General features: G+C 15.7%; 5 protein-coding genes across 5 annotated transcripts; 2 read left to right on the top strand and 3 right to left on the bottom strand.

The window, feature by feature from the left end:
- Window positions 1-9: 9 nt before the first annotated feature.
- On the bottom strand, window positions 10-3,680 carry PGAL8A_00414600 (conserved Plasmodium membrane protein, unknown function; the record flags this gene model as incomplete). The annotated part of the gene is made up of 5 exons (XM_028672859.1): window positions 10-95; window positions 298-484; window positions 877-1,031; window positions 1,122-1,302; window positions 1,446-3,680. 5 exons carry the CDS (start codon window positions 3,678-3,680, stop codon window positions 10-12), a joined length of 2,844 nt encoding a protein of 947 aa, XP_028529370.1.
- Window positions 3,681-4,529: 849 nt separating this feature from the next.
- PGAL8A_00414500 (conserved Plasmodium protein, unknown function) lies at window positions 4,530-8,882 on the top strand (the record flags this gene model as incomplete). Its single annotated transcript, XM_028672858.1, has 1 exon — window positions 4,530-8,882. The coding sequence occupies one exon, from the start codon at window positions 4,530-4,532 to the stop codon at window positions 8,880-8,882; it is 4,353 nt and encodes a 1,450-aa protein (XP_028529369.1).
- A 347-nt stretch (window positions 8,883-9,229) lies between these two features.
- PGAL8A_00414400 (conserved Plasmodium membrane protein, unknown function) lies at window positions 9,230-13,217 on the bottom strand (the record flags this gene model as incomplete). The annotated part of the gene is made up of 4 exons (XM_028672857.1): window positions 9,230-9,348; window positions 9,449-9,539; window positions 9,930-10,001; window positions 10,098-13,217. The coding sequence occupies 4 exons, from the start codon at window positions 13,215-13,217 to the stop codon at window positions 9,230-9,232; spliced, it is 3,402 nt and encodes a 1,133-aa protein (XP_028529368.1).
- Window positions 13,218-15,049: 1,832 nt separating this feature from the next.
- PPT (phosphoenolpyruvate/phosphate translocator, putative) lies at window positions 15,050-16,591 on the top strand (the record flags this gene model as incomplete). The annotated part of the gene is made up of 1 exon (XM_028672856.1): window positions 15,050-16,591. The coding sequence occupies one exon, from the start codon at window positions 15,050-15,052 to the stop codon at window positions 16,589-16,591; it is 1,542 nt and encodes a 513-aa protein (XP_028529367.1).
- Window positions 16,592-17,689: 1,098 nt separating this feature from the next.
- Window positions 17,690-18,515, bottom strand: SYN6 (SNARE protein, putative; the record flags this gene model as incomplete). The annotated part of the gene is made up of 2 exons (XM_028672855.1): window positions 17,690-18,064; window positions 18,213-18,515. 2 exons carry the CDS (start codon window positions 18,513-18,515, stop codon window positions 17,690-17,692), a joined length of 678 nt encoding a protein of 225 aa, XP_028529366.1.
- Between the last annotated feature and the right edge of the window lie 898 nt (window positions 18,516-19,413).

Below are 19,413 nucleotides of genomic sequence, written 5' to 3'. Positions count from 1 at the left end.
TTTTAAATATTATAAATTATTTAAATTATTTAAATTCTGTATTTCATTTTTTTTTTTCTTTTTTTTTTTTTGTACTCTTTTAAGAACAACTGTGCCTATATCTACAAAAATATAAATTTACAACATTAAGTAATATTTGTGTTTTAAGTTATCATTTGGATTTATTTATTCAAAAATTCTTATTTTTATTAGTGCAATAAATAAAAAATATATTTATGTATATTTAATGAAACGATGTAATTAATATATATATATATATATATATATATATATATATATATATATATATATATATACTTGGGAATAACTGAAAAAATATATGATTCTTGTCATTTGAATTTTTATTTAAATCTCTTAACTTATACAAGAATGTGTTAATATTTTTTTGTTCATAATTTTCATCATATTTTATTTTGTTTTTATCAATTTCATTTATTTTATATTTATCTTTAATTTTTTTAGCAATACATTCTCTTACATATATCTATAAAAAATCAAAAGATATTTTAAAATATAACAACTTTTAGTATTTAAAAATAATGTATAAGGTGTTTTTGTAAATAACATTATTTATTAAAAAATTTTAAAAAATATTTTCAGAAAAACTATCACAAAAAGGTACTATAATTTAAAATACATTATAAAATAATTGTGATAAAACATTTAGTTATATAATAACTATAATTTTATGTCAGTTATAATATTAACTATTAAAAATAGCAATATGTTAATATATATATAAAGACAAATAATATAATAGTATTAATGAAAAACTCATATTATTTTTTTTTTTTTTTTGATTTTGTTGTAATTAAAATTATTTTTATTATTTTTTTTTTTTTTTTTTTTTTTTTTTTTTCTTTCTTTTTTTTTTACATCTCTAAAACATTTAAGATTCTTAACTATATTTGCAAATATATTTATCATTTCTTGTCTAAACTTTTGATAGTTCCCATTAAAAACTTTTTTGTAAATATATTGTGACTTTGATATAAATCTATCAATAGATGTTTTCTGAATTTCTATGTAACCTAAAAAAAAAAAAAAAAATATATGATAAGAATATTTTTTTTTAAAAAATGATACATGTCTTTCTTTACAATTTTTTGTTAGAAGTTAACCATTTTCAAATAAAAAGTTATATATTTTCATATATTGTTCTTTTGTTTTTAAACGAATTATATAATTTATATTTTTTGTTATAAATAATAGTTGAGTTATCGTTTCTGGTATAAATGGAGATATTAGTACACACTGATTATAAATATAGTCTGTATCTTTTTTTGATATTTTATAAGGATTCTATATAAAAAAAAAAAAAAATAATAAATGTAGAAGAGAAATACATTAATAATAACTAGTATTATTTTTAAAAGTATTTCTATATATAGTTAATTAATTTTTTTTTTTTTTTTTTTTTTTCTTCTTTTTCTTTTTCTCTATACTTTTATTTCATCAGAATTTTCTTTCTTGTAAAGTATATTAGAAACATCACAACTTTCTAAAAAAACTTCATCATTATTTTTTTGAGATAGTTTTTTTTTATTATCTTCATTGTAATATAAATCTATATTCATTTTATTTTTTAAATAATAATGAAAGAAAAAATCATTAGTGGATGAATCATATATATTTTTTCTAATCTTTATATTGGAACCACTTTTCATTTTTATATATTTTACATAAAGACTAAAATATAAATATATATCTTTTAACATATAATATAAGTAATAAAATAAAATGAACGAATATATAAATAGAGTAATAAAAGAAAGAAGTATTCTTAAGGTTATATTATACGTTATTATTCTTATTTGCTCTAGTTGTAAATTAAAAAAAAATAAAAACATAATAAAAAAGCTTTCTAATTTCAAATTATAATTTTTTATTTTAATAAAAGGGTTAATGAATAAAGATAAGCAAATCAAAAAAAGAAATAAAAAAGATACGTAAACTAGACAACTTAAGAAATCAGGTAATTGAATTGTAGATATAAATAAAATATTTATAAACAATATTTTTAGAATAAAGTAATAGCATTTATTTTTATTATATAAAAAAGTGTAAAATCCATATATATACTTATATTTATAATAATCTTGAAAATTATATGTTATTATAAAAATATAAATAAATAGGACTAGGTAAAATAAAAAGCAAAAACACAAAATGATAGGTATAGTCATAAATTTAGTCATTTTAAAATGAAAATTGTTATAACACATTGTAATAGTATCATAATAAGATATATAATAACTAAATAAACCAATACATATATGAGATGAAATAAAGATAAAAATAATAATTGAATTACATACGTATAAAGTTATAAATATAAATTGATAATAAACTATTTGAAAAGACGTTTTTAAAAAATCAATGGTATCATTATAATAAAAAAATTTTACGTTTACATAATTGCAAAAAACATAATTAGGTAGAAATAATGGATATAAAAAGAAATATTTAAATTTTTGTATTTTTTTTTTTTTTTTTTCTATTTCATTATTGCTATTTAATAAATTATCTTCATTTAGTAAATTGTCTCCAATCTTTCCATAATCTTTTAGTAAGTTAATTCCCTTTTTTCTTAAGTATAAAAAAATGAAGTTGCATATTAAGGTGATGCTAATAAAGATTAACAAAATGAATACAAAAATAAATACTTGTAATGTATGTATTTTAGAATTTCTGTTATTAGAATAAAAACAGTCTATTTTGAAAAAGTTTATGAAGTTTAAATGAATAATTTTAATTAAATCAAAAAAAAAGTTATGCATATAAATATTAAGAAGATAATGAATTTTTATATTGCCATTGTATAAATATAGTCCTTTATAATTTTTTTTTTCATAAGAGTTGTAATGCTCTTTTTCATTTTCTGTTATATCATTTAATATACTTAAGATAAAAATAAGAGATAAATAAAAAGTGAACTCACGAAAATAATGCAAAAAATATATTGTTCCCTTTTCATAAATATTAAAATGATGAAAATAAAGGCTAATATTTATGTATTTTAATAATATGAAAAAAAATATAAATAATATAAAACAATATATTATAATAATTAATAAAATAACTATAATTTTATAACACCTCTTACATTTAGAATATTTTAAATATATATTTTTAAAATATTTTTTTATGCAATTATTACATATAAATCCCTCATTATATTCTGAACATTTCCCACAAATGTCTAAACAGATATCTGCTCTTTTACAATAAATATAAACATTATTCATAAATGGATAGATATTTTTTTTATCTTGTTTTATTAAGCATCTATCGAAATTTTTAAAAGGAAATTCTTCTTTTTTTTTAAAAAAAAATGCTTCTATATCATCTATGTATAATTCATTTAAATTATTTTCACAATAGAAATTATTATTTAAATCAAAACAGCTATCACAACTATTATCCATGTGATTTAAATAATAATTACTTTCACATGAGCAGTCATAAATATATTTTGAAGAAGTTCTGTTATTTATACTAGAAGGAGGACAATTAAAACATATTTCAGAATTTTTATAATTTGAATAAGTGTTTTTTTCACATGGAAAACAACTATTATTTTTAAAATATTCTCCATAATTACAAAAATTTGAAGAACTTAAAATAAAATTATGTAAGAAGAAGATAGTATAAATATAAAATGTATACAAAATTTTCATTGTAACGTATTTAGAATTTTTCTTAAGATTTGTTACAAAAAATATATATATATATATATAAAACTAGTATATTAATATAATTATTTTTTATCATAAAAAAATTAGTTTCGAGATTTTTTTTTTTTTTTATTAAGAGTATTGTGTAAATGTTGTATGGGATAAATTTATATACATATAAAAAAATGTTCTTAAATATATTTAAGACAATTTTTTGACAAAATTTTTCAAAATATTTTTAATTTTATATATATTATTCATTCCTTTATTTCTATTGCTTTTTTATAAAGATTCAAAATTAAGTAAATCTTTATTATTTTATTTATTATTTTTATATTTTTTATTTTTTATTTTTTTTTTTTATATGATAGGGACATATATATTTAAAAGTATTAAGTACATAATAAAATAAAATAAATTTTATTATATTTTTTTATGATATAAATTTAAATTTATATTTTCATTTTTTATTTATTTAATTTTATAAAATTATAAAAATTAGAATTTTCTAAAACATATTATTCTTTTATTCTTAACAATTTTAAAAAGTAATTTTTACAAGATAAAATGAAAATATAACAGTCCTTATATATTATTTAAGCAAATATAAAAGAAAAACTTTAATGTAGAAAAAATTTTTGATAAAGTAAAAATAAGAAAATGAAATATTCATATTATTAAGTACTTTTTTTTTTTTTTTTTTCCTTAATAGATAAATGTTCTGTTTCTTTATAAATTGAAAGAGAAAATGACTTGAATTTTTTTTTTTTTTTCTTTTTATCCTTTTTTTTTGGTTAATTAAATGTTTAAAAAGTATCAGAAGATATTATATATTGTATTATTTATTTAAAAATGATAAAAAAAGCTACAAATATTTTATGCTTTGATTATTATATAATCAAAAATGACAAATATTTAAGAAAGTGGCCATTAATTGAATTCAAAAGATATTTACATTTAGCAAATATTTATTACTCTTTTATAAATAAAAATAAGAAAATTAATTCAAATATATATAATATGAATTGTGTAGAAATATATAAATATAGTTGTTTTTTACAAAAAGGGAATATTAATAATGCAAATATTTATAAAAAGATTAACAAAAGAGTAGAAATGATATATAAATTTTTAACTCCGTCAAAAATTATATTGTTAATTAGATTATATTTAGAAAATTCAAATTTAAATATATATCGTAATACTTTTAACTGTCTTATAGAAGGAACGCTAACAAAGTTAAATGAATTTAATCTGGATGAAATAGTTAAATTGTATAGTGTAATTAGTAAGATAGAGAATAATCAAACCATTGTTTATCTTTTTAAATATTTTAATAATCATTTAATTAATAATTATACATATATTGATGTGAAGTCTTTTACAATAATTTTAAATTCTCATGCAAAATTAAAAATTAGAGATATTAAATTAATAAACAAATTCTTAAATATCATATTTCAAAATAACTTATCTTTTGATATTATAAATTATTCAATTTTGTTCAATTCTTTTTATAAGCTAAGGATAATTGATAACGATTTCATAAATAAATTAGTTATGCAATTTTTAAATGAGATAGATATTTGGATTAAAAATCGACAACAGGCAAATTTAAAAGATGATAATTGTTCTAATAAGGAAAAATTAATAATAAATAAATTCATTAATTATTACCCTCATCATATTTGTAATATTCTGTTGTTTTTTACCATTTATAACATTAATAAAATTGCTAACTTTAATTATTCAAAAGAAGATGAAAATGAAATAAATTTCAATAATAACATTTATATAAACTTTTTATTTGAGTTACTAATTGAAAAAAAAAATTTATTAAAGTGTGAAGAAATTTTAATTTTATGTCAAGTTTTAAAATCTTTTAAGATAAAAAACAATATTTTAACTAATCACATAGAAAAGGAATTAATAAATTATTTTAATTATATAAAAGAAGAAAAAAAACACTTCAATAAAATTCAAAAATTAAAAAATATAAATGATATTATTCTATTTAATGATGATGCAGTTATAAAAGTTTTATTTGATCTTTGCACGTTTTACAACGATATAAATATATATTATGAAAGTGTACAATATTTTCTTCAAAGAAAGAAAAAAGTTGATTTTAATTCATCTTTATTATTATTATATATATATTCAGAAATAAATCATATTGATTGTCAAATGTTTAATTTATTAATTCATGTTTTAAATAAAAATTATTTGAAAAATTTCCAAGTAGAAAACATATGTCTCTTAATTAGATCTTTTTATAAATTAAGTCTAAACAATCAACATTATTTCAAATACAACCAAATTAAAGAAAAAAATATCCGAAATCAAAATGAAAATACATTAGCCAACGATATCAGTAATCCAAATGTAGATAATTTTTATAAAGTATCTAGCTTAAATAGCTCAAATAATTACGATAATAAAAATGTAATATGTGAAAATCTTCATGAAAAAAATACACTAGATGATAAGGAAATAGTTTGTTCTAATGAATATTATTTTACTAAAACTTCTAAAAATTTAGATGATATATTTTATAAAATTCATATGTTATCTGATAACGTTTATTCTAAATTAGAAAAAGAATTATTAGAAAAAAAAATAGAATTAAATGAATCTAATATAAGCCAACTATGTAAGATATTATATTACTCGGTTTTTTTAAGAAAATTAACATTTCTTAATAATGTAATTAATATATTCATAAATAAAGAAGATATAAATGGATTTAAAAATATTTTAAATATTTTATATTCCTATTGTTATGTTAAAAAAAATTTGTACATTAATTTAAATGAAATACGTCTTCTAAAAGAAAATAAAAATTTTTCAAAAAAATGTGATCATGTGTTAAAAAATTATAATTATCTAATAAATAAAAGAGGTTATAATAATGAACTAAAAAATATGATATATTTTATTTTTATACAATGTAAATTGAATGATTACAGTTATATTAATGTAGACTTTATAAATGTATTACTTAACTCTTTTTTTTTAAATATACATTTATTATCAATATTACTTAATAGTCTGATTTGCAAAGATTTAAATATTTTAATTAATTTTCCTAAAGATAATCAAAGAGAAGAAATGTCAAAAATATATAATATGGATTTTTGTAATGATTTAAAGAATAACACTCTTATATTAATTAAAAATGTCGATATTTTTTATGATATGAAACTATATAATCAAATTTTATTACAAATTAATAAACTTATTTTGAAATGCCAAAACATTTATGATATAACACGAATTTTTAATTCTTCGTTCATATTTTTAAACTATATAGAAAAATGTAAAAATGAAAATAAATTAGATTATGATATTTTACAAGGAGAAAAATATATACACTCTATATTAAAAAAAATAGAAAAAAATTTTATAGAAAATTATAGTTTATATAATAATGAATATATTATACTATTATCAGCTATATCTATATACAATAATAATTATTTTTATATCCCTTTTTCATTTTTTTTTGAGTATTTTAATTTTTATGCCTTTAAAAATTTCATATCATATTTAATATTATTAAGTAATGATGAAGAAATTAAATATATCTCCAATTGTATATTTTCCATGATTAATTATTCCAAATGTAAAAAATATAATAAAAAACAAGATATAGAAGATTTTTATTCTTTTCATATATCTCAAATTATAAATAATATCAAAAACAGTAATGATAATAGCTTAAGTTCCTTTAAAATCAATAATATAGTGAATATATATAAATTAATGTTAATTAATAACGACATTTTAAATAATTCTTTTTTTAAAAAAATTAAAGATCTATATTTATTCTCGTTTGAAATTAATTCTATTTTACTGAATAATCTTTCATTAAATGAATTAAATAATTTTTGCTTGTTACTTGTAAAAAAAAAAGAACCAAATACATTTTTATTTAAATATGTTTTAAAAAAGAATTATGAATATCTGAATTCAAAAAATGAAGTATTAAATTATGATTATATTATTAATTTATTAAATATTTCTATAAATTTAAAAAAATATAATTTTTCAGTAAATGATCAAATTATAATTAATACTATATTAAAAAATGTTGAAAATTTTAAAACACTACATCAAATAAATACACTTTTACAAAACATATATTTAATTAAAACTGTAAATGATTATAATAATTTAATAAAAGAATTATTTTTTTATGTTAAGAAAATATACATGAACTATTTTGTAAATAATGAAACAATCAATTTAAATGAAGTTGTGTATTTGTTATATTTATCATATAGTTTTAATAATTCTGAAATTTTTTATAATATGTTTCAATTATTTGGAGAAAAATTTTTTAAATTAAAAAAAATTATTGTTCATCAGAAGAAAAAATATAATTTTGTAAATAGTTTAACAAATACATTTTTCATCGCTAAAAAAATTTATTCTCTAAATGAAAATGCAAATCTAAATTTATACAATGTTTCATATAAATTTTTAGAAGACAGTAATTTAAATGATGAATATATAATATATATAGATGATGAACCACATAAAAATAATATAGAAACAAATATAAATGAAGAAAACAATATAATGAAAAAAAATGCATTATTATCAGATTCTACAAGTAAACTAAATAACATAAATTGCAATAAGATAATAGAACCACCAATAAATTGTGATGAAAATAAACATATGCATTATAATATCAACGAAATATATGAAATAAAGGATACAAAAAATGTACTTTATATTAATGATTACACTTTTATTATTTTATTTTTACTGTTAGACTTAATTAAAAATGAAAAAAAAATTGAAAGTGTAAAATTTTATAGTTTTATTTTTACAGTATTTAAAGATTATATATATTTCTTAAATAAAGAAGTAATAATTGAATGTTTATATATTTATTTTTTTTCACAAATTAATAATGAATTGTCATACGAATGTAAAGAAGTTAAGATGAAGAATTTTAATAATGATCCTATTTATAATGTATTAAATATTTTAATAACCTTTATTCATAATTTAGAAATATCTTCAGTTTTAAAGTTGTCCTTTATTTATATTAATTTATTTTTCTTTTCTCATAAAAACTGTCAAGTAAAAGAAAATACTAAAATTCTTTTTGAACATATTAAAAAAAAAAAAAATTCAATAGAAAAAAATAATATATTATATGATCAACTGAAAAAATATGAAAATATTTAAAATTATTAAACTAAAAAATTAAAGCATATCTTGAAAAATATTTTAGATTATTAACAAAAATGCACATATATATAATACATATAAAATAATAAAATATTTTATATAATACCCCATTTATTTTTTTTATCTTAAAATTTTTAATATAATTATATAAATATATATATATATATATATATATATATATATATATATATATATATATATATATATATATATATATATTACTTATAATTATTTTTTTTTAATATGTTATTACTATTATGTTATAGAAATTTAAATAAATAATTTAATTATTAATTATTATAAAAGAGAAAAAAAATATATAAAGTTAAACATTTGATCATATTTCAAGTTTTTTTTAATTTTGATATAATTATTAGAGATAACAAATGCAAAATCAAAAAGGAAATAAATACAAGGGCGCGTATATTTTTTGAATCTTCTAGATTATAATAACTTATTATCACTAAGAAAAAAAAAAAAAAAAAAAAAATAAAATAAAATAAAATAGGAAATGAAATACTCAATTGTTAAAATAATAAAAAATAATTATTTCAAATAATTACAATATTCAAAATAACAAGAAGCAAAAGAACTAAAGTCTAAAATACTAGAATAGAAAGAACACATTATATTGTGTATATTTTTTATATAAGTCTGTAAATAATAAAAAAAAAAAATTAAAGTTGAAAAAAATAAATTGAAAATTAGCTGATAATAAGATAATTATGAAGAATAATTAAAATTTAATTATTATTTTAGTAAATTTTTATGAATATAATTTAATTATTATTTTAGTAAATTTTTATGAATATAATTTAATTATTATTTTAGTAAATTTTATGAATATAATTTAATTATTATAATATATAAAAACAAGAATAAAACAAATTATTTTATATAAAAAAAGTGTAAAAAATATTTAACTAAAAACTTATAAATATAAATAATTTAAAAATATATATAAAAGAAAAATGATATATTTATTCCTTTGATTTTTAGAAAGACATTTTAAAAGAGATAAACAAAAAATACGAAAAATATTACCTTAGTAACTAGAATAAAAATAGGCATATAAAAAAAAGTTTTATGAAGAGATTTTAAAACAGTCTCTAAAAACTATAAAAAAAAAAAAAAAAAAAAAAATATTTAAATGAAACTATAATTATTTTCTTTTTTTTTTTTAAAAATAATAAATAAAAAAACTGGTATTACTAATAATCCAATTTGATTATATCTATTATGTAAAGATAAAAAACGTAGTGACATCAAACATATATTAATAAGTGAACTGAGAAAAATAGATGAAGTATAAGATTCTTCATTAAAGTAGCTAATATAAATATATAAACCTGCTAAATCAGTTATATGATTTACTAAATTTAGATAGCAATATAGATCCAAATCTATTATTATATTTTTAATTTTATAATTTAAAAATATTCTTTCAAAAGTCGGTATAATTAATAATAAACAAATATAAAAAATATTAGAAAAATTCAAATTATTTAAAAATAACTTAAATGGGTAATTTATTTTAATTTTTTTTTTGTTGTTCATTTTATCATAGTATTTATATTTTTCATATCCACTTTTATCCAGTTTAATATTATTAATGTTTTTATTTTTTTTTTTTTTTTCATTCATATATTCTATTTCTTTTCTAATTAAATTATTATTATTTTTAATATTTGAAATATATTCATTTGAATTATATTTTAATTTTTTTATATCAATTAATTTCTTTATATTTTTTATAATAGGTATTTTTAATAGATAATTTTGTTTTTCTTTAATAACATTTTTATTATTTTCTTCATCATATTTTACATTTTCTAAAGTAAGTAATTTATAATTATAATTTATATTGTTTTCTTTAAAAAAAATTTTTTTTATATTTGGAAATAAATTAAATAAATTAAAAATATGAGTAATATATTTTAACTTAACAAAAATTAGTTTCATACATCTTGTTTTCTTCTCTGTATCGTCATTTACGAATTCATTAGTAGCATAATTCTCATTATAAAAAGCTTTTTTGGGGTAATAAAGATTGTCTTTATCTTTTTTTATATTTTTTGTTAATTTTTTATTATTTGAATAATTGTAATTTGATACTGTATTTTCGCTAATATTTATTTTATCCTTGTTTATCATAATTTGAAAGGAATTCATTTCGGTAGAATTTAATGAGTTGCTGTTATAAATATCATCTTTTTTATAATAATAATTAAAACTTAAAGGTTTTTCATCGTAATAATAATTGAAAATATTATCCTTGTTTTTTAGAAATAGAATTGAAAGAATAAAAATAGAAAATACTTTAATAAAAGTATTTATGATCATAATATTTACTTGTTTATATGAAAAAATAAAAATATGATAAATAAAATATATAAAAACAGTAGATATACTTAATACCATTTTGCTTATAACTTGTAAAGTATAAATAGAACTTATATTAATTTCTTTTTTATAAACATCTGTAAATTTTCCACACAAAAAAAAAATATTATCTGATATAACATCTGTTACACTTTCTAATAACGAATATAAAAAACAAAAAAAAAAAATTTTTTCTTTTTTTATTATAATATTATTAGAAATAAGAATTAAGATTAATGAGTTAGAAATTTGAATAATTATACATGATAATATGAGTATATTTAATTTTAAATGATAATACTCCGAATTAATTTTATTATTTATAATTTTCCTCATGTTATAAGAGTTGTCACTTTTCTCATTGTGAAAACTCTTAAATTTATTATAATAATAATAATTATTTTCTGATATTGTTAAGTTGCTTTCTTTTAATTCATTACTATATTGAAACAAATGTTCTGCACTTATATTTCCTCTTATACTTTTAAACAAATTATTCAAGTTTGTGTTTTTATTTTCTTTATTTTTTGAATTTTCAAAAACATTATCATTAGTAGATTTATAATTAAATACTTCATCAAAAGAATGTATATTCTTTGTTAATAAATTTTGATTATAAATATTATGTTTTTCCACAATTTCACTATATTTAAAATTTTTTTCCTCAAGCAAATCGTTTTTACAATTTTCAAAAGATTTTTCACAATCATTCATATTTTTGTATATTTTAGAACTTTCATTATTCAAAATATAACTATTCCTTCTTAAATTTTTGTAATAATTAAAAAAGTAATTTGATTTTTTTTTATTTCCTTTCTCTTTTTTTTTCACGTAACTTTTTTTGTTGAATTGAGATTCTAAACTCAAAATTTCATTTTTTTTTTTGTTGGTATCTTTTAAAGTGTCATTAAAACAAAACAAATTATTTGAGAAAACTTTCATATGACTGGTACTGATGAAATTATAATGATTAATATTATAATTATCACTTGTAATATTATTGTTATTAGAATTTTGAATTAGATTGTTGTAATAATCCTTATTATTATATAAGTTATTCCATTTAATATTCTTCCTTTTATTTATAGTTTCTTTTCTTAGATTATTGAAAAAGTCTTTATTTTCATCGTTAAAGTTTCTTTTTTTTCTTTTAATAAATATGTTTACTCTTTTTTTTAATATATTATGATAAATATTTTTATAAAAAATATCATAATTTTTATTTTTATTAAATAAATTATCTTCTAATTTATAATCTTTACATTTTAATACTTTTATTTTACCGTTCTTATTTATTGTTCTGGAAAATATTGTTTTCTTAATATTTTTATTTTTTCTATAATCTTCTAATTTTTTTTTGTAAATAAGAAACTTTTTTTTTCCTAATTTGGATCTTTTATATTTACAAACAGAGATAACAGAAGTATCATTAATATAGATATCATTTGTTATGTTTTTTTTTTTTTTTTTTTTCTTTTTATCTTGTCTAATTCTTTTTTTACAATTAATATTTTCTTTCATTCTATAAATTTGATTTTCATGGGGTAATGAAGAATAATAAACCTTTTTAAAATCCTCATTAATTTTTTTAAAGTAATAATGAATATAAACATAATATGCAACATAATCAAAAAAAAGTGTATAAAAACATTTTAAACAAATAGGTAAGTAAACAACTACAAATAATTTTGTGTTTAAAAATTTGTCACTATTTCTGTTATTAAAATTAAAAAAATTAGTAAAATAATAAAATATATTTTCTTCTTTTTTTGATTTTTCTAAATTTTCATATTTACTTAATAAATATGTAAAGAAATGGGATATAGTAATCTCAGCATAAGTATAAGTTATTCTTAAAAAAAAAATATACAAAAAAATTATATGGTAAATATAACAATTCTTGATACAATAAAAATAATTAAAAAAATTAAGCAATTTTTTCTTTATCATTTTTATTTTATTTTTAATTATTTATTTATTTTTCTTTATTATAATGAACCAAATATTATAGAACAATATAATTTTATAACTTTACAAAGAAAAACTTGTTATGTAAATTTTTAAAGAATACAAAATATTCAAATATTTTCACCCCAAAAAAAAAAAAAAAAAAAAAAAAATATGTATCAATAATTAAAATAATAAAAAAGTAATAAAATAGAACAAATAAAAATAATCTTTTATATAAATTAATAAAATTACACGTTAATTTAGACAAAAATCTAATATAATATATATATATATACATATATATTATAATACACATTAAAAGAAATAACAAAAAATCACAATTCATAAAACAAAAAAAAAAAAAAAAGTAAAAAGTATTAACAATTGTTAACAAAATAATTCAAAATATAAAAGCACGAAAAAAAATTATCAAGAAAAAGATAATAGAATAATAACTGCAAAAATATGACAGATAAATGATAAACACAACATATCTTAATAAAAATAAAGGAAAAATATATAAAAAACAATAAGAATTATTATGAAAATTAAAAAGGAAAAAATTAAAAAAAATTAAATAAAACAAATGTGTATCAACTATTTGAAAATATTTTATTTTAATATGAATATATTTTAGAGAGGTTACTAATTTATTTATATAATTGTACTAAAAAATTGAATTTGCTTCGTAAAAATTTATATTTTCAAAAGGATACCATGATAAAGGTTTTTCAATATAATTTTATTTGAAAAAAATCTTTTTAATTACTATCAATGTATAAAACTTTAATTTTTTAAAAAAAGTTTATTCATAACTGTTAATAGTTTAATTTTTTTTTTTTTTTTTTATCTAGTTAATTAAACCATATAAAAATAATTTAGAAATTCTTTTTTTTCCTTTTTAATTACTAATAAAGATTTAAATCATATATTTTACATTAAAAATATTATAATGCGAACATTTTAATTTTTTAATCATTTTTTTTTATGTGTTAAAATGCATATATGAAAAAATTATATTTTAATATTAATATATCTTAAATAACTACTCACACATGAAATAGTGTGTTTTTCCTACTTATATATGTAAATGAAATCATTTTAAAATATTTTTATTATTTATTTATCTAAGGTTTTTTCTTTTTTAGAATTGTTATATATTTTGTAAAATATATATCATGGAGAAAAAAAAAAAATATAGCAATAAATAAATAATTGTAATAAAAGTGGCGATAAAAAAAAAATTTTCTTAGATAAAATGAATAAATTTTTAAAACTCTAATTTATGTAATTTTTTTTATTTCATATTTATTTTGCAGGTTATTTTTTATTATATTTTATGAAAACATTTAAAATTAAAAAAAGCAAAGGAAAAAAAAAAACATATATATATATATATATATATATATTTATATATATATATATCTTTTTTTTTTTGCATATACATAAATGTATCTTTCTTTTTAAGAGTTTTTTTATTTATTTATTTTTATTATTTCTCAATTATATTTTGAGCATAAAAGGAGAATTAATAATTAATGACTTAATTATTTTTGAATGTAATTTGTATTTCATTTTCCTTTTTTTTTTTTTTTTTTTTATAAACTTCTATAGTTTTATGTATACTAAAATTAGTTAAAATAATATGCAATTTTATTTTAATTTTATTTTTTTATAAGTGCATAACTTTTTTTTTTTTTAAATAAAAAAGAATAATTTTAATAATAAAACAATAAATAAATAAACATATTATTTTATTATTGTATTTTTATTATTTTTATCTACATATATACATGTGTAATTAGATTACTGTCTTAAAAAAGAAATATAAAATGAATATATTTTATAAAGCTTTAATTATTATTGCTATTAAGATACCAATTTATTTGGGAAGAAATTTAAGCAATGGGAATAAATATTATGTTCAAAACACACCTATAAATGTAGAATATAAAAACACATTTTCAAATATAAAAAGAATTAAACCAAATAAAAAATTTGAAAGTAAAAACAATCTTAATAAGACACTCTTTCTTTATAATTATCAAGTAAAATATGGAAAGATTAAAAATTCAGGACAAGTTAATTTGAAAATTGTAAATGCTCATAAAATCAATTTGAAAAAAGATAAAAACTTATTTAATAATATAAGTAATAATGCAAAATTTGCATTATTTAATTCAATTAAAGATGATATAACAAGTTTTGAAGATGATATTGGTGATAATGGAATTATTGATGATATATCATCATCGAATGATAATTTTCCAAACACTCAAAATGAAGTGGTGAATACAGGAACATCAGAAAATAATGATAATTTAAATGTAAATATGATTGAAAAAAAACGATGTTCTTTTTTAAATAAACTAGTAGAAGGAGGAAAGACAATTTCATTATTAAGTTTATGGTATGTTTGCAATATTTTCTATAATATCGAAAATAAAAAAGCATTGAATATTTTAAATTTGCCCATTACAATTGCTATAACTCAAATATTTGTTGGGTTGCCTATATTTTTAATTCCATGGTTATTAAAAATACGAAAAAGACCTGAATTATTTTATGATAATGAAGAGTTGAAAAATATAAATGTTAGTGACAGAAATGTTATAGTAAAAGCACTTCAGAAATATAAGTTATTCTTAAAAAAATATAAAAGCATAATAAAACAAAGTATATATCATGGTTATGTTCACTTATTATCTGTTATAGCTATGGGTGCAGGTGCAATTAGTTTTGTTCATATTGTTAAGGCATTGGAACCTTTGTTTGCAGCATTTTTTTCATTTTTCTTAATGAATAATAGAATGTCATTTTATACTTATTCATCCCTAATACCAATTGTATTTGGTGTTTCATTAGCATCAATAAAAGAATTATCATTTACATATAAAGCTTTATATTCAACATTAGCTGCAAATGTATTTTCAACAATGAGAGCTATAGAAGCTAAGATAATGATGGGAAAGAATCTTGAAAAATTAGGAAAGAATTTAACACCAGGTAATATATTTGCATTGTTAACGATTTTTTCAGCAGTATTCTTAACTCCTGCCTTATTCCTAGACGCATTTAAGTGGAAAGATGCATATTATTATTTAATAAATAATAATGCTAATGTAAAAATATTAGCAAGACATGTTTTAATGTCAGGTTTATGGTTCTACTTATACAATGAATTATCATTTATGGCTCTTCATAGATTAAATCATATTTCTCATGCAGTTGCAAGTACAGTTAAAAGAGTTTTCTTAATATTAACTAGCTATTTTATTTTTGGTACAAAATTTTCCTTCATGGGTGGACTTGGTTCATCTATAGCTGTTACTGGAACATTATTATATTCATTAGCAAAACAAAAATTTGGTTAGTCTTTTTTTTTTTTTTTTTTTTTTTTTTTTTTAAATTTTTTATGGGTATTGCATTGTTGCAACTAGCTTTTTCCTTAATAAATTATACATAAAAGGAAAAAAATAGATATATATTTTTATATCCTTGTTTTTGTTTTTAAAAAAAAATCAAATAAAATGTATTAAAAATATTGTAAAAGTGGATTTTATATATATATATATATGTACATTCATATATATATTAGCTTATGGATATAACTATGTGTATTTATATATATATATATATTTAATTATATTCATTATAAGATATTTTTTAAATATTTTTATGTTAAGGTTACATAAATAATTATACAATATTTTTGTCTAATTTTATTTTTAAAAAAGAAATTACGCATACTATATTTATAATGTACTCCAATTCCAATCTTTTTAATTTTTTCAATTTAATTTTTTTTTTTTTTTTTTTTTTATTTGAATTAATAAATAATTTGCATATATTTTTTTTTTTTTATTAATGCTATATTTTCATTAAATATTATTTATAAAACATGCGTGAACTTGCATAGAGATTAAAAATAAAAAAAAAAAAACAATTTTATTTTATTCTTAAAAAATATTTACAATGATTTCATAAATTTCTAAATGTAAAAAAATAATATATTATTTTATTATATTTAATAAAATAAAGATAACTTTTATTAGAAATAGCTATGAAATTAACTGTTGTAAAAAATAAAAAAAAAAAAAATTAAAATTATAGAAATAAAATATAGTAGTAATAATAATGTATATGAAATATATTAATAGAAGAAAGTAATTTTTAATTATTTCCTTTTTATTTTATATTATTATTAACTTTCATATTCTTAATAAATATGCTCATTAATCAATATATTTATTAAAAGATATTTTGTATATAAAATAGTAATTTTAACTTTATGGAAAAAACTAATAATTTATTCTTTGAAAAGTTAATTTAAAAATTTATATATGTTAAATAGGACAAAATATATTCAAAAATAATGTCTTTAAAACAAAAAAAAAAAAAAAAAAAATAAAATAAAAATAAAGTAAAAATAAAATATATTTGAAGTTAAAAAAAAAAAAAAAAAAAAAAAGCTAAAGTATAATTATAAATAATATAAGAGTAGTTGTTAAGATGGCAATTATTACATACAAAAAATAATTACTTGTATTACTAGTAACTCTAGTAAAAATGTTTCTATTTCTATTTAGTAAGTTATTTGTTTCATCTATATCTTTATCTATATCATCTAATAGCTCATTATGTACATTTAATTCATTATTTATGCTGTAGCTAATATTTTTTAGATTGTGTGTAGTTCCCTCAAGAAAATTTAATTGTTCATCTTGCAATTTTATTAAACTTTGTTGTTTTAATAATAATTCTTCTTTATTTAAATCATTTATATATAAATCATTTTCATTATCAAAACCATTTAAATTCTCCATATTTATACTAAATGAAACTTCCTAAAAAAAAAGAAAATGTTGATATATATATATATATATATATATATATATATATATATATATATATATATATATATATATATATATGTTTATTTATACATTTATTCATTCTGAATATATATTTTTTTTTTTTTTTTTTTTTTTTTACTCCATCATTTGTTAAAGTGAAATCTTCGTATAAGATTGATATGTCTTTTTTCAGTTTTTCTAGTATAGATATTTTACTTTTATATTTTGCTTCATTCCGTTGATAAATTTTATCATTCTTTATATAGTCATTATTTAATTGATGTGTTAGAAATTTTATATTTTGATTAAATTCAGTTATTTTTCCTCTTAAAATTGCTCTGTTCTTAGCTTTTTTCTTTTCTTTTTCATTTTTTCTTAAAATTTTTTTTATTTCCTTCCCATTTTCTAAAGCTTTTTGATAATCTTTCTCCCATAAATCCATTTCCCTTTTTGTTCTTTATATGCATACATATATATTTAATTGATGAAATTCTAATAAGAATACCTTTTTATATATGAATAAACATTTTAATATCTTTACATAGAGTTTAATTATAAAAACTTCGTTATTTAGAAAGCAAAAAAATAAAAGAAAAATAATATATTATAAAAAAATATTAATATAATTCAATTGAAAACATTCTATGTTAAAAAATTTACAAAAAAAACGATATTATAAAATAGTTAAAAACAAAAATTATTTTATTTTTTTCTTTTATATACTAAATGTATACTTCTTTATATAATATATTTTTTGGTGAAAATTTTAAAAAACGTAAGTAAAATCCTCAAAATTCACTCTATTATTCGTAATATTTAACACTATATCGAAAGATTTATTTCTTTTATATTTCTTAAAATAATTATTTAAAAATATTTCCACAATTAGCTATTTATAAAATATATTTTAAAATTATGTATAGTTCATTTTTTTTATGGTAAAAATGTATTTATATATGTAAAATTAAAAAAAAAAATAATAATATAAAAATATATAAATTAATTGATTATTTAATTTTTTATGACACAATGAAGTTACATTTATATTAATTGGAAATTATAATTGGTTTCAATTTTTAAAACAAAAAAAGATCCTAAATATATTTAATACAAAGGTACTAAGATAAATAAAAAAAATCGTCTTTTTTTTTTTTTCTATAAAATATTTTATTATGTTTCATTTATAAAGGTTGCATGTGAGTTTACAGTTCAAATTAAAAAAAATATATATTTTAAGTTTCAATTTTACATAATAATTAACACAATAATATTGTATTTTTATAAATTCAGAGTATATTTATATTTCAATTATTTTATATTTCTTTTTTTTTTTTTTTTTT

This window comes from Plasmodium gallinaceum (genome assembly GCF_900005855.1).
Source record: "Plasmodium gallinaceum strain 8A genome assembly, contig: PGAL8A_v1_119, whole genome shotgun sequence".
NCBI classification, from domain to species: Eukaryota; Apicomplexa; class Aconoidasida; order Haemosporida; family Plasmodiidae; genus Plasmodium; species Plasmodium gallinaceum.
The sequence above is the reverse complement of the archived record's forward strand: the minus strand, read 5'-3'. Positions and strand labels throughout refer to the sequence as shown.